Source organism: Lentinus tigrinus, assembly GCF_003813185.1.
Source record: "Lentinus tigrinus ALCF2SS1-7 unplaced genomic scaffold L226scaffold_6, whole genome shotgun sequence".
Lineage (NCBI taxonomy): Eukaryota > Fungi > Basidiomycota > Agaricomycetes > Polyporales > Polyporaceae > Lentinus > Lentinus tigrinus.
The window spans coordinates 406,239-415,956 of record NW_027137915.1 but is presented as its reverse complement, the minus strand read 5'-3'; the positions used below and the strand labels follow the sequence as shown (position 1 = coordinate 415,956).

Sequence of the window (9,718 nt, the reverse complement as noted above, 5' to 3'; positions counted from 1 at the left end):
TTGGATTGGATCTCTCGTCGCATTGTTTCTGTTGCATCATGGTCTCTGGCGTCATGTACATCAATACACTGCATGCTTTTGAACTCTCTGGTGCTAATCCCAAGTATGAAGTTTGAACCTGACAGTACCAAGTAACAGCAATTGGGGACTGGCGATCGTTCCATTGACTGGACATCCTGCAGAGCCTTTCCCCAGCACAATAACAGACAAGCACGCCATGAACAGGTAAACAAGAAACACCGAAATCTCGATCTATTTGAACCATTTAGCTTCCAGCCAACTGACCGGTCGCAAATATGATCCAAAAAGAAAGAGGAAGGAGATCCCCCGACGACACAAGCCGACACTACAGTAGCAAGGTCATCGCGCCCCCGAGTTGCAAGCAGAGCTCGGGGGACAAGGGCGGCAAAAATTAGATAACCAATAATGGAGGCGGTGCCTCCATAATAGTGGTTAAACTATTAAGAACAGATACTACACTTGATCTAAGCCAAAAGGCCAGAGTGGTAAGGAAACAAAATGTTTGGACCTGGCTTATATACTGCGGGAGGTGCGCACGGACCAGGTGCTTTGTTTGGCGATCTTGTTTGGGTACACACCTGCAATACGATCATCAAGCGCCAAAAAGCGGCATCGCTAAGCATTAATGGGGTAGTGGTAACCTGGGTCGTTGCCATCGACCCGCCGGGGGTTCGATTCCCCCTTAATGCAATGACATGCACCGTGAGCTCTTTTTGAATCGTGTGTATCTGCCTCACCGACTCGGGATCGACAAAGGAAATTCATTCGTTACCACAGCCTACCAACCGTTTATGGAACCACCTTCAACGGCCAGAAAACGCATTGACCCTGATTCCTCCGGTGAGGCGCATCAACAAAATTGTATTAAAATTCAGGCAGCATGCGCAGAACCTGATTCCCTTGATTGAGTCGGAGATGCCACCTTTTGGTCTGGAGTATAATCGTGAGCCCCAGGGTAAGGACTCCCCTTCATGTCCACGACATCCACCATCTCGTGTGACTCTACATCTATGTAGATCTCCTGCGGGCCCTGCTGAGAACGAAGTCAGATATTGCACTATATCGCTGACCTCAGACGAGGATAGGAACGCACTCGAAGACTCACGCGTCTGCCGTGGTCGCCGCTTTTCAACATATTCACATTCCGCACTCTGGGAAGTCGCTGCGTTTCAGAACGGTTGGCGTTCTGGCTCATCACCTGACTGGAGTCCGAGTACTGCCAGCCGGAGCGGGAGTTGAGACTCGACATGAGCGAGTTCGTGTAGAGCTTTGAGAGCGGCAGGTTGAAGATGAGATGCAAACCCGTCGGCTGGTAAGGGGAGAGAAGGGTCAACGTCAGCGAGAGCAGGATGACAGAGTCGGAGGGGTGGATAACGTACTGAGACGATGAAGAGGATGAGGTCGATTATTGCACAAAGCGCGGTGATGAGACCTGTCTGCACGGTCACTGAAGTCAAAGTGTCAGCCTTCCTCCAAAGTACGCAAGCGCAGGTGTTGACCGACACACTCACTACGGATAATTTTGTTGATGATACCGTCCGTGAGCGCCATTCCAGTCTTATTCCTGCGCTGAAGCATGGTACATCATGCCGTGAGCATCTGCGGGGCTCCCCAGACAATGCTTCTAACTTACGAGATGCCACACGAGCGCCGCAGTAATGAGGGTATCGGCGACCGCGGAGAAAGCGAGCCAGATTATGACGATCACCTGGAACTTCCGGAATTGCACAAACTCCGGTATCATGCCAACCGCGATCGAAGTGCCGAGCCCACCACCTGTAACCGTGTGCGGTCAGTATAGCGCGTCTGAATTTTCCGAGGAACGGAGGTGACGTTAGCGGGGATGGACGTACAGAGCTGGGCAAATGAGCAGAAGCAGATCACGCAGACGGCGAACATATTTGCGGTGAGAACCTTCACACGCCATGCGAAGAAGAACTGCACCAGCGCAGCGATGAAGCCCTGGACGCTAGTGTCAGCTAGTAACATCTGTCAGACAGGCATACTACCAACCGTCATGAATGGGTCTGGATGCGCATGAGAGGGCGTTCATCATGACATGTCGTCAGCAGAGAAGCATCCGTAGCCGCAGAGGCTCGTACCTGTAGCGAATACTGTATTTTTGGTGAGCGACGCAATGAAGCAAGAGAGCACATGTATACGCACCCCAGCTAGCTCTAGAGATCGCTTCGTTGTTGCCTGGGTGTTGAGCGTCGGACCATTGACAGACATGAACAGGTAATAAAACCCACCGAAGTTGTTCACGAGAGGAATGTACACGAACGCGACGTCGAAAGCGCAATTGACAGTGTCGCATATGAACAATAAAAAGACCTAGGCGCATGTGAGTGCGGGCTCGGCACAGACTCGGACAGAACTGGGACACTCACCAGGAGCTTCATCCATGTCCGATCCCTACACGACCGTGACAGTTATGTTTCAGCTAGAAGAATCATCATACACCGAGACATATGCCGGACGTACCGCTTGTACATTTGGAAGTACAGGTATGTTTGTGTGACCATGATGCCATACAGCGCGATGTTGAAGACGACGCCGATGAATATGGGTCCGTAGCTGAAGGTGTATGTGCATCAGTGAGTGTCATTGCTGCTCTGAGGGAGTTGAAACGTACATTTCCATAGCGGGAGACCCCATACTGGCGGGTAGTATGCGGGAGGGGAGATAAGAGTGTGCAACTAACAGGTAGCGCAGGAAACAAGCGAGGAGATAGACCGAGGCGCGGCGGGCGGTCAAGAGGCCAGACAAACGGGGGAGACGGGGAAAAGAGCGACCGAGGGTGGACGTATGCAGGAGGATGCGCGCGCCGCTCGCCCTCACTCCCCTGTAGTTTATACGCCAATCCGTAGTCGTCCATCAGCGGGGACCCCGGTGCGTGTGGAGTACGACCCAAGCATTTGCACACTGGCAACGGCACCCAGGACCGTGGTGCAGGTGAGCAATTGCAAACCTCCAAGAAGCATCTCTTTAGATATGCTATATCTTATTTGATCTCCTCCGCCCTGCTTCGCGAACAGAGAAGGGTTCCAGGGCGCGCATCCTCCCCGTCGCAGCCATCCGTGACGCCCGGATACTTGGGCTTCTTAGACCGGAGCCTTTGGGATCCGGATGTCGTACGTCAAGACTCAAAGTCCTATTGGAAGGGAGAGTCAAAATTTGTTCCTGTCGTAGTACACATACTCACCATGCACAGGCTCAAGGTGCCTGTCCGAAACGATCGTAACGCGGAGACGGAGGCGACATGCTAGTCTGGCAAGCTCTCTGGCACTGGCACCCGCTTCCCCGATGGTGCTCAGGTACCCGTCTAGGCTGCAGATTTGCTATGAGTCCTCTACAAGGACAAGTGGCATTGACAGGGGTCAAGATCGCGCCCCTACGTCCGTCCGTCCTGACCTGCCAGAAAGAAGATTAGAAGGGAAGGCTTGCACCTCCACCGCCCAATCCCCCACCAATCCGCAAGTCCTCGCAGGTCCTCGCTCGCAACACGGAAGAGCGGCGGCCCCAGAAACGTGAGCGCGGTCGCTGTCCTTGTGTCGGTCGCGCACGCGCTGGAAGACGGACTTACCCCGGGAGACACGTGCCTTCATACTTACCTGGTGTATACCATCAGATTCTACCCGGGAGCGTTCTCATGTCGTACAGGAAAGAGGGTGCTCGGTAGTAACTCCCCACAGTCAGATTCTGGTCTTGAAGGAAGTTTTAGCTGATTGCAACCGGTTCCGCAACAGGGCTGAGACTCACATTGCGGCCGACCCTTGTCGCTAGAGGGGGATATGCTTCTGCTTCGACCGCTCAGGCGATGTCTATGAAGCTCAGGCCTTGCCAAATCAAGCGGCGCTTCCGGTTGCATGCCGTACATGGTTCATACTGGACAAGTCCGTATCTTCGAGTTTCTATCTCACACGATGAGCGGGAAACAAGGTAGGTGGACAACGGCGGCCGCCGATCGCAGTGCGCCCTGGCGTGACAACGCGCTCGCGCAGCGTGGTATAAGCCGTTCTTCAACCAAAGTTAGGATGTAGGTAAGCAGTCCATCCACACTCGCCCATCGGCAACTCTGCAAATGGAGGATTCCGTCAGTAACGCTACCCACGTTCAGCGCACTCCGTCATCAGTCGTCTGATGCAGGATATGACGAACCTGCTGAAAGACGCATATGACGCCTGGACGTGAGCAGAAGCACCGTCACGAGCGTTCGTCAAATCAGATAGTCGAGTCTTGGGGTGCTGTCGTATATTGCAGAAGAGAATGAGTTCGGACCGTGGGTAGTGGCGGTTGGGAGCAAGGAGGCGAGCGTCTTCCTCCGGACGCCACAAAGTCATCGCTTGCCTCAAACGACTCCGAGTGGGAGGACCGTCGCGAACAATTTTCCGTTCAAGAACTTGGCTATATTACATTTCGACTACCGATTCGCAGTATCCAGGATAACAGAAACACGATACCTGAACGCTTTTCTCGGCACTGGAACATCACATCGCTGACTTTCCACCGCAGATAGCACAACTCGACTCGGACTCCAATGCTCGAACCCTGCCTGCGGCCCTGGTGCGGAGTGCGGAAACTGAACATAGTGACTGTCATGAAGCTGTATCTGGTGAGTTCAAGTCAAGAAGCACGAGGACGAGTCATCATCAGTAGTCAAAAATTCGCGCTGACCGCCATGGCCTTTTCTTCAGTCACTGTCAGGTCAGTATACTTACTCGATCCTACATCCTCGGAATTCTCCCCCGTCGTTCCTGCAGGCGTACCTTTACAAACACCCCGAGGAGTCGGTCAGTATGAGTATACACAATTCTACTCCCTCAGAGAGTTCTTTCCCGTCGTTCCCGACTCGAGTAGTAGGCGTACCTGCGCAAGCACCCTGTGGAGGGGAAGCACGCCAGCCCAGCGTGCCTCACACAGTTCATCCACGCTGCTCCACTCCTCATGGTGGTTCTGAACGACCGATTCGGGGTCATCAACGTAGATATCGACGAGGTGCGGGAACATAGCCGACAGCTGCACCGCGACTTCCAGCGCAGCCGCCGGGCCCAGGCGCGGATTGCCTCCAACCGTGAGCTCCGCCAGCCCGTGCGCGGGACGGTCGACGAGGTCAGCAAAGGTGAAGGGGGCGTTGGGCCCGGAGTATGGAAGTGTGTCGCCGATGATGTCTCCGAGCGCGATCCGCAGGTGCTGCAGGCGCGGACAACGCAGCGCGAACGGGAGGAGGCCGGGCACGGTCACGGCAGGCGGGCACCACTGGCCCCAGTCGGTGCTGTCGGGGTCGTAGAGACGGTGTTCGTACTCGGGGTAGACGTCCAGCAGCTGGATGCGCGGCCACGCGCACGCCATGTCTATGACGGTGGTGTCGTCGAGCAGGACCTGGAACAGTCCGTCCAGAGCGAAATGTTCCAGAGCGTGCAGCGCGAAGAACGGGGAGATGGCGGACGGAGGCACAAACTGGACGAGGTGGTCCCCGAAGACGACGCGGACGTCGAGCTGCTTGATGGAAGGGAGGGTGCCCAGCACCTCGGCAACTCTCTCGAATGCAGCCAAGGTGCAAGTCTCTCGCTTGATGTCGATGTCAACGTGCGTGAGGGCGCACGTCGAGCGCGCGATAGAGTCGAACAGCGCGATGCACAGGTCGACGAACCCCGTCGCAATAAGCACGTCGCGGAGGACGGGGAAGTGCAAAGAGTTTGCGTTCACATCGAACACCGCGCATGGCATCTCATGCAGGTCCTCCAGGCTCAAGGAGCGGATGGAGCACGATGCGAGATGGCGCAGAACACGAGGTTCAAGCGCGATGCCGGAGATGCTCAGCTCGGTCAAAAGTGATAGGATAGGGCAGCGGAGACAACAAACGAGAAGTTCATCTTGATGGTGAGCCCGGTTATGTTCGGGGAGAGGTGCGCTATCCATCTGAGGCGTCCAACGGCTCGGGCCCGGGTGAGGTGGTCTCCGGATTCGACCATGTCGTTGCACAAGGAGTGCCCCTCCGTCGACAGTCTTACGAGATTGGGCAGGGCGCAGAATGCCTCATATCGGCGCATCTCCGCCCAAAGTTCATCGGCAATCCTTTTCATGGGCTCGGGCCCAAAGCCCTGGTTGAATCTCCCCATCTGGCGAACGAGATTTGCGTGCATGGCGAATCGGGTGAAATCTGAGGGCTGCAGTTCACGTGCAAGCTTCTGTCATGTTGATCAGGTTCCAAGTCAGTTACGAGTTCTGTAGGGGGGCATCACGGCGGGCGCACGATCGATCTACTGCTACTTACCCCAGCTTAATGCGTAGGCACGACCTTTGAATCGAATATGCGTCTTGTCGTATCGTAGCCTGCTTAGATGGGACAGACAGTTTGATCCATCCAAGACTCAGGACTGCACCGTGTCCGAGGTCGCGTCCAGTGGCAGTGACAGAATTGGTTCCGAAAAAAAAACTCACGAATGTGCAAGGAGAGGCATATCCGCCATTCGTTCCATCTACGGTCCATGCATCCTGAGGCAGGGTGTATAAAAGCACGGCAAAGCATGGGATGGACGTCCATATAGCCTTGAGTGTCGGCTGGTAGAAAAGACGACAGCTTGAAGCGACCCCCGTGATTCCGTTTTGGCGGTACAACTTCAGGTACGCACAGATCTCGCCGAGCACGTCGGGAGAGAGAGAGTGGAGACTGGGCTGAGCAGGCATGTCACCGTATCACGACAGGCAGCGCCCGTTCACCGGAGGCAGGAAAATGTCCGATATTACTTACCTGGTTAGCCTTTCTCTAGGACAGTATTCATTTTTTGGAGTTGTTGCTAGCCTTTCCCACAGTAACAAAGCAATCCTATCCTGAGTACACACCAACGACATGGAGGGGTACAGAAGACTAACCTATCCTTTGTCTGGATATTTCATCACAGAAATGTTACCCTGAAAGCTTTCCTATCAGGTCATATCATATTTTCCGGTGACGGGAAAGGTCCCATATTATGGCTGAATTTTCCGGACAAAGGAATTTCTCACCTTCCCAAGGGTAGAAAGGGCTCTTTGAAAGACGGCCTTCTGAGAATCAGGATATCTACAGCATAGCGAAGAGTAAGGTGGCCTCTTCAGTAACCGAAAAAGTGGGGATAATGATTGTGAAAGGTTAACCGGCACTCACTATATGCCTACTACACCAGGACCAAAGTGCAACTCCTGGTTGCTTGAAGTCGGAAAGTCAACCTTCGTCGATCCATCAACGGCTTATAGTGAGATATGAGTTACTCGCTTGCTACAAGGACTGATATACAACGTCGCGAGTCAAAAACGAAGCCGAAGAAGCGGTCTACGCCAGGTATACAACATAGTACGTAACATGATAACAGTATCGACAGAACTCGGTGGGAAAAGGAGAGACAATGAACAAGGTCTCATAGAGAACCAGAAGTGTGCGCAGTGGTCAGCTTCGACGACTTCTCGTTGTAGCCCTTGCTGGGCATACCGGAGATGGCAGATTCGCCAGGCAGGACCTTGGTATCGATGACATCGACCATCTCGTGCGACTCGACGTCGATGTACACCTGGTTCGGAGTCTGGAGAAGGGCAGCGTAGCGCATGAGTTCCCGGAAGCAGGTGGAGTAGCCGCCAAAGTACGCACCATCATGCTGACACGTCGGCCAGACTCGCCTCCGCGAACGTTCAAGTGCCGTCCACGCTCAGTGCGGTTGAGCTCGTCGGTGGTCGTGTCGTTGCCGCTGCCGTACTTCCAGCCAGAGCGCGAGTTCAAGCTAGACATGAGCGAGTTCGTGTAGAGCTTCGACAAGGGGAGGTTGAAAGCGAGGTGAAGACCAGCGGGCTATAGCAAGCGATAAGCGAATGCGTATGACGCAAGGTGGAGAGATGGGTTACGAACAGTGGCTAGGAATAGGACGAGGTCAACCAATGCGCAGAGTGCGGTGATGAGACCGGTCTGCCCGGTCACTGCATAAGAGAAGGCCCTATGTCAGACGTCGCAGCAGGACAGGCGTCCATGTAGACTCACGCCGAATGATCCTGTTAACGATATCGTCGGTGGCAGCGAATCCCGTCTTGTGCTTGCGCTACAATGGAGTTAGCATGTCCTCATCGACATGTCATTGATGCTACTCACGAGATGCCATACCAGAGCGACTGTGATCGCGCAGTCCGCAACGGCAGAGAACGCCAACCAGACAATGACGATGACCTCGAACCGCTGGAACTGCACGAACTCAGGAATCATACCGACGGCGATCGACGTGCCAAGCCCTCCGCCTGAGACGTGCACAGTAAGCGACGGTTTGTGGGATTCGAGGACGTCACATGCTCACAGAATTGGCACAGGGCGCATGCAGTAATGAAGAGGACAGCGGTGACGCTGTTGGTCAAGACCTTAACTCGCCATGCGAAGAAGCACTGGACTAGGCTTCCGATGATAGCCTATGGATGCGGCGTTAGTACGGCGCCCGCGAGCGAGCAGCAGAAGACTGACTGTCATGACTGGGTCTGGCGTTCCCGAACCGAGAGTGAGCGGAGGCGAACCTACGGAATAGGTGGGTACTGACCGGTCGCGAACACTGCACATACAACGGTGAGTATCAACACGCACATATGAAGCGCATATACTTACCCCAGGTAGCATACGTGAGCGAATTGTCATTGCCTGCACCCACGATGTTATTCAGCGTATGTGTCGCAGCTTTGGAAACAACACAACGCACCGAAGTTGCCGACGAGCGGGATGTAGAGGAAGGTGATATCGAAGGCGCAGTTGAGGGTATCGCAGAGAAATAGGATGCCAACCTGATAGAGAGACTCTGAGACACAACACGGATAGCGAGGCATGTTCAACGTACGAAACACTTCATCCATAGACGGTCCCTGGAGTAGAGGTTAGACGGAGGGCAGGATGGTGGTGAGAACACGACGCACTTTCTATAGGTGTTGAAGTATAGGTATGTTTGGGTGATCATTATGCCGTACAAGAGGATGTTGAAGACGACGCCCACGAAGATGGGGCCGTACCTGGCAGACACGACTCGTCAGGACGCGCGGTGAGAGACGAGCTCGGCGGCGAGCACTCACGTTAGGACGGCGGGAGAGGCCATGGTATCGAGGGCGTTGAGAGAGGCAGTCTAGGGTATCGCGGGACGCTATAGAGGGGGGAGGAGAAGGAGGCGGGGGGAGCGGAGGAGAGGATGGGCGCATGGCAGCGAGCTCGGAGCCTGTTAAGAGGACGATCGACGATGAGAGGGAGACGAGGGAGCGAGCACAAGCCTCCGCAGAAGCCGTCCATCGACACCCTCGACAGTCCATATTCGGAAGCGATTGTGCCCGTTCGGCCCCCCGCCCTGCTCCCCATCAGTATTTGCCAAAGCAGTCCGTCTTCGTCGAACGCGCCCGTGGCGTACACGACGCCAAGGGTCACTTTGTCGGCAACGTTGCTCTCCGTCGTCGTCTCATCTGCGGCGTTCGTGGATGGCATTGCGTCGCTGTGTTCAGCGAGCAGCATCTACTCCTCGGGAACGAGGACGAGGACGCGCTGAGAGCTTCTGTGACGCCGATCGACAGTAGGAATGGCCCCGTCCATATCGCTTGCTGCACGTCGTCACCTTCAACGACGGGGGCACAAGAGATCTGTGGGCATACCCAGTGAGCCACGTTGGGTGGCAATATCTCGTTTCGGTGAACTCACCAAGCGACAAGCGCGGCG

The 9,718-nt window shown here is 54.8% G+C and overlaps 4 protein-coding genes and 1 non-coding gene across 5 annotated transcripts; 1 reads left to right on the top strand and 4 right to left on the bottom strand.

Annotated features, from left to right (window-relative positions):
- Positions 1 to 640: 640 nt before the first annotated feature.
- Positions 641 to 711, top strand: L226DRAFT_t70. Its single transcript has one exon. It is a non-coding gene; the product is annotated as a tRNA-Gly (tRNA).
- A 181-nt stretch (positions 712 to 892) lies between these two features.
- On the bottom strand, positions 893 to 2,679 carry L226DRAFT_521153 (uncharacterized protein; the record flags this gene model as incomplete). Its single annotated transcript, XM_067678684.1, has 11 exons — positions 893 to 1,051; positions 1,127 to 1,330; positions 1,401 to 1,468; positions 1,533 to 1,590; positions 1,655 to 1,797; positions 1,875 to 1,983; positions 2,124 to 2,135; positions 2,188 to 2,355; positions 2,412 to 2,436; positions 2,506 to 2,598; positions 2,657 to 2,679. The coding sequence occupies 11 exons, from the start codon at positions 2,677 to 2,679 to the stop codon at positions 893 to 895; spliced, it is 1,062 nt and encodes a 353-aa protein (XP_067538073.1).
- A 1,956-nt stretch (positions 2,680 to 4,635) lies between these two features.
- On the bottom strand, positions 4,636 to 6,144 carry L226DRAFT_323980 (uncharacterized protein). Its single transcript, XM_067673918.1, has 2 exons — positions 4,891 to 6,144; positions 4,636 to 4,790 (listed from the first exon to the last, which is right to left on the bottom strand). The coding sequence occupies exons 1-2, from the start codon at positions 5,941 to 5,943 to the stop codon at positions 4,749 to 4,751; spliced, it is 1,095 nt and encodes a 364-aa protein (XP_067538072.1). The 5' UTR covers positions 5,944 to 6,144; the 3' UTR covers positions 4,636 to 4,748.
- Positions 6,024 to 6,725, bottom strand: L226DRAFT_323975 (uncharacterized protein). Its single transcript, XM_067673917.1, has 3 exons — positions 6,466 to 6,725; positions 6,299 to 6,401; positions 6,024 to 6,212 (listed from the first exon to the last, which is right to left on the bottom strand). Exons 1-3 carry the CDS (start codon positions 6,566 to 6,568, stop codon positions 6,104 to 6,106), a joined length of 315 nt encoding a protein of 104 aa, XP_067538071.1. The 5' UTR covers positions 6,569 to 6,725; the 3' UTR covers positions 6,024 to 6,103.
- Positions 6,726 to 7,418: 693 nt separating this feature from the next.
- L226DRAFT_568563 (uncharacterized protein) lies at positions 7,419 to 9,113 on the bottom strand (the record flags this gene model as incomplete). The annotated part of the gene is made up of 13 exons (XM_067684181.1): positions 7,419 to 7,580; positions 7,646 to 7,843; positions 7,901 to 7,968; positions 8,030 to 8,087; positions 8,138 to 8,280; positions 8,337 to 8,445; positions 8,498 to 8,511; positions 8,571 to 8,582; positions 8,636 to 8,668; positions 8,727 to 8,808; positions 8,862 to 8,886; positions 8,938 to 9,030; positions 9,091 to 9,113. The coding sequence occupies 13 exons, from the start codon at positions 9,111 to 9,113 to the stop codon at positions 7,419 to 7,421; spliced, it is 1,020 nt and encodes a 339-aa protein (XP_067538070.1).
- Between the last annotated feature and the right edge of the window lie 605 nt (positions 9,114 to 9,718).

Coding starts and splice junctions, on each gene's coding strand:
- L226DRAFT_323980 (XM_067673918.1), bottom strand. CDS start 5,943: ATGGATAGCGCACCTCTCCCCGAACATAACCGGGCTCACCATCAAGAT. Junction 4,791..4,890: donor TCCACAGGGTGCTTGCGCAG/GTACGCCTACTA, acceptor GTGTTTGTAAAG/GTACGCCTGCAGGAACGACG.
- L226DRAFT_323975 (XM_067673917.1), bottom strand. CDS start 6,568: ATGGACGTCCATCCCATGCTTTGCCGTGCTTTTATACACCCTGCCTCA. Junction 6,402..6,465: donor ATGCCTCTCCTTGCACATTC/GTGAGTTTTTTT, acceptor GACACGGTGCAG/TCCTGAGTCTTGGATGGATC. Junction 6,213..6,298: donor TGCCTACGCATTAAGCTGGG/GTAAGTAGCAGT, acceptor TCAACATGACAG/AAGCTTGCACGTGAACTGCA.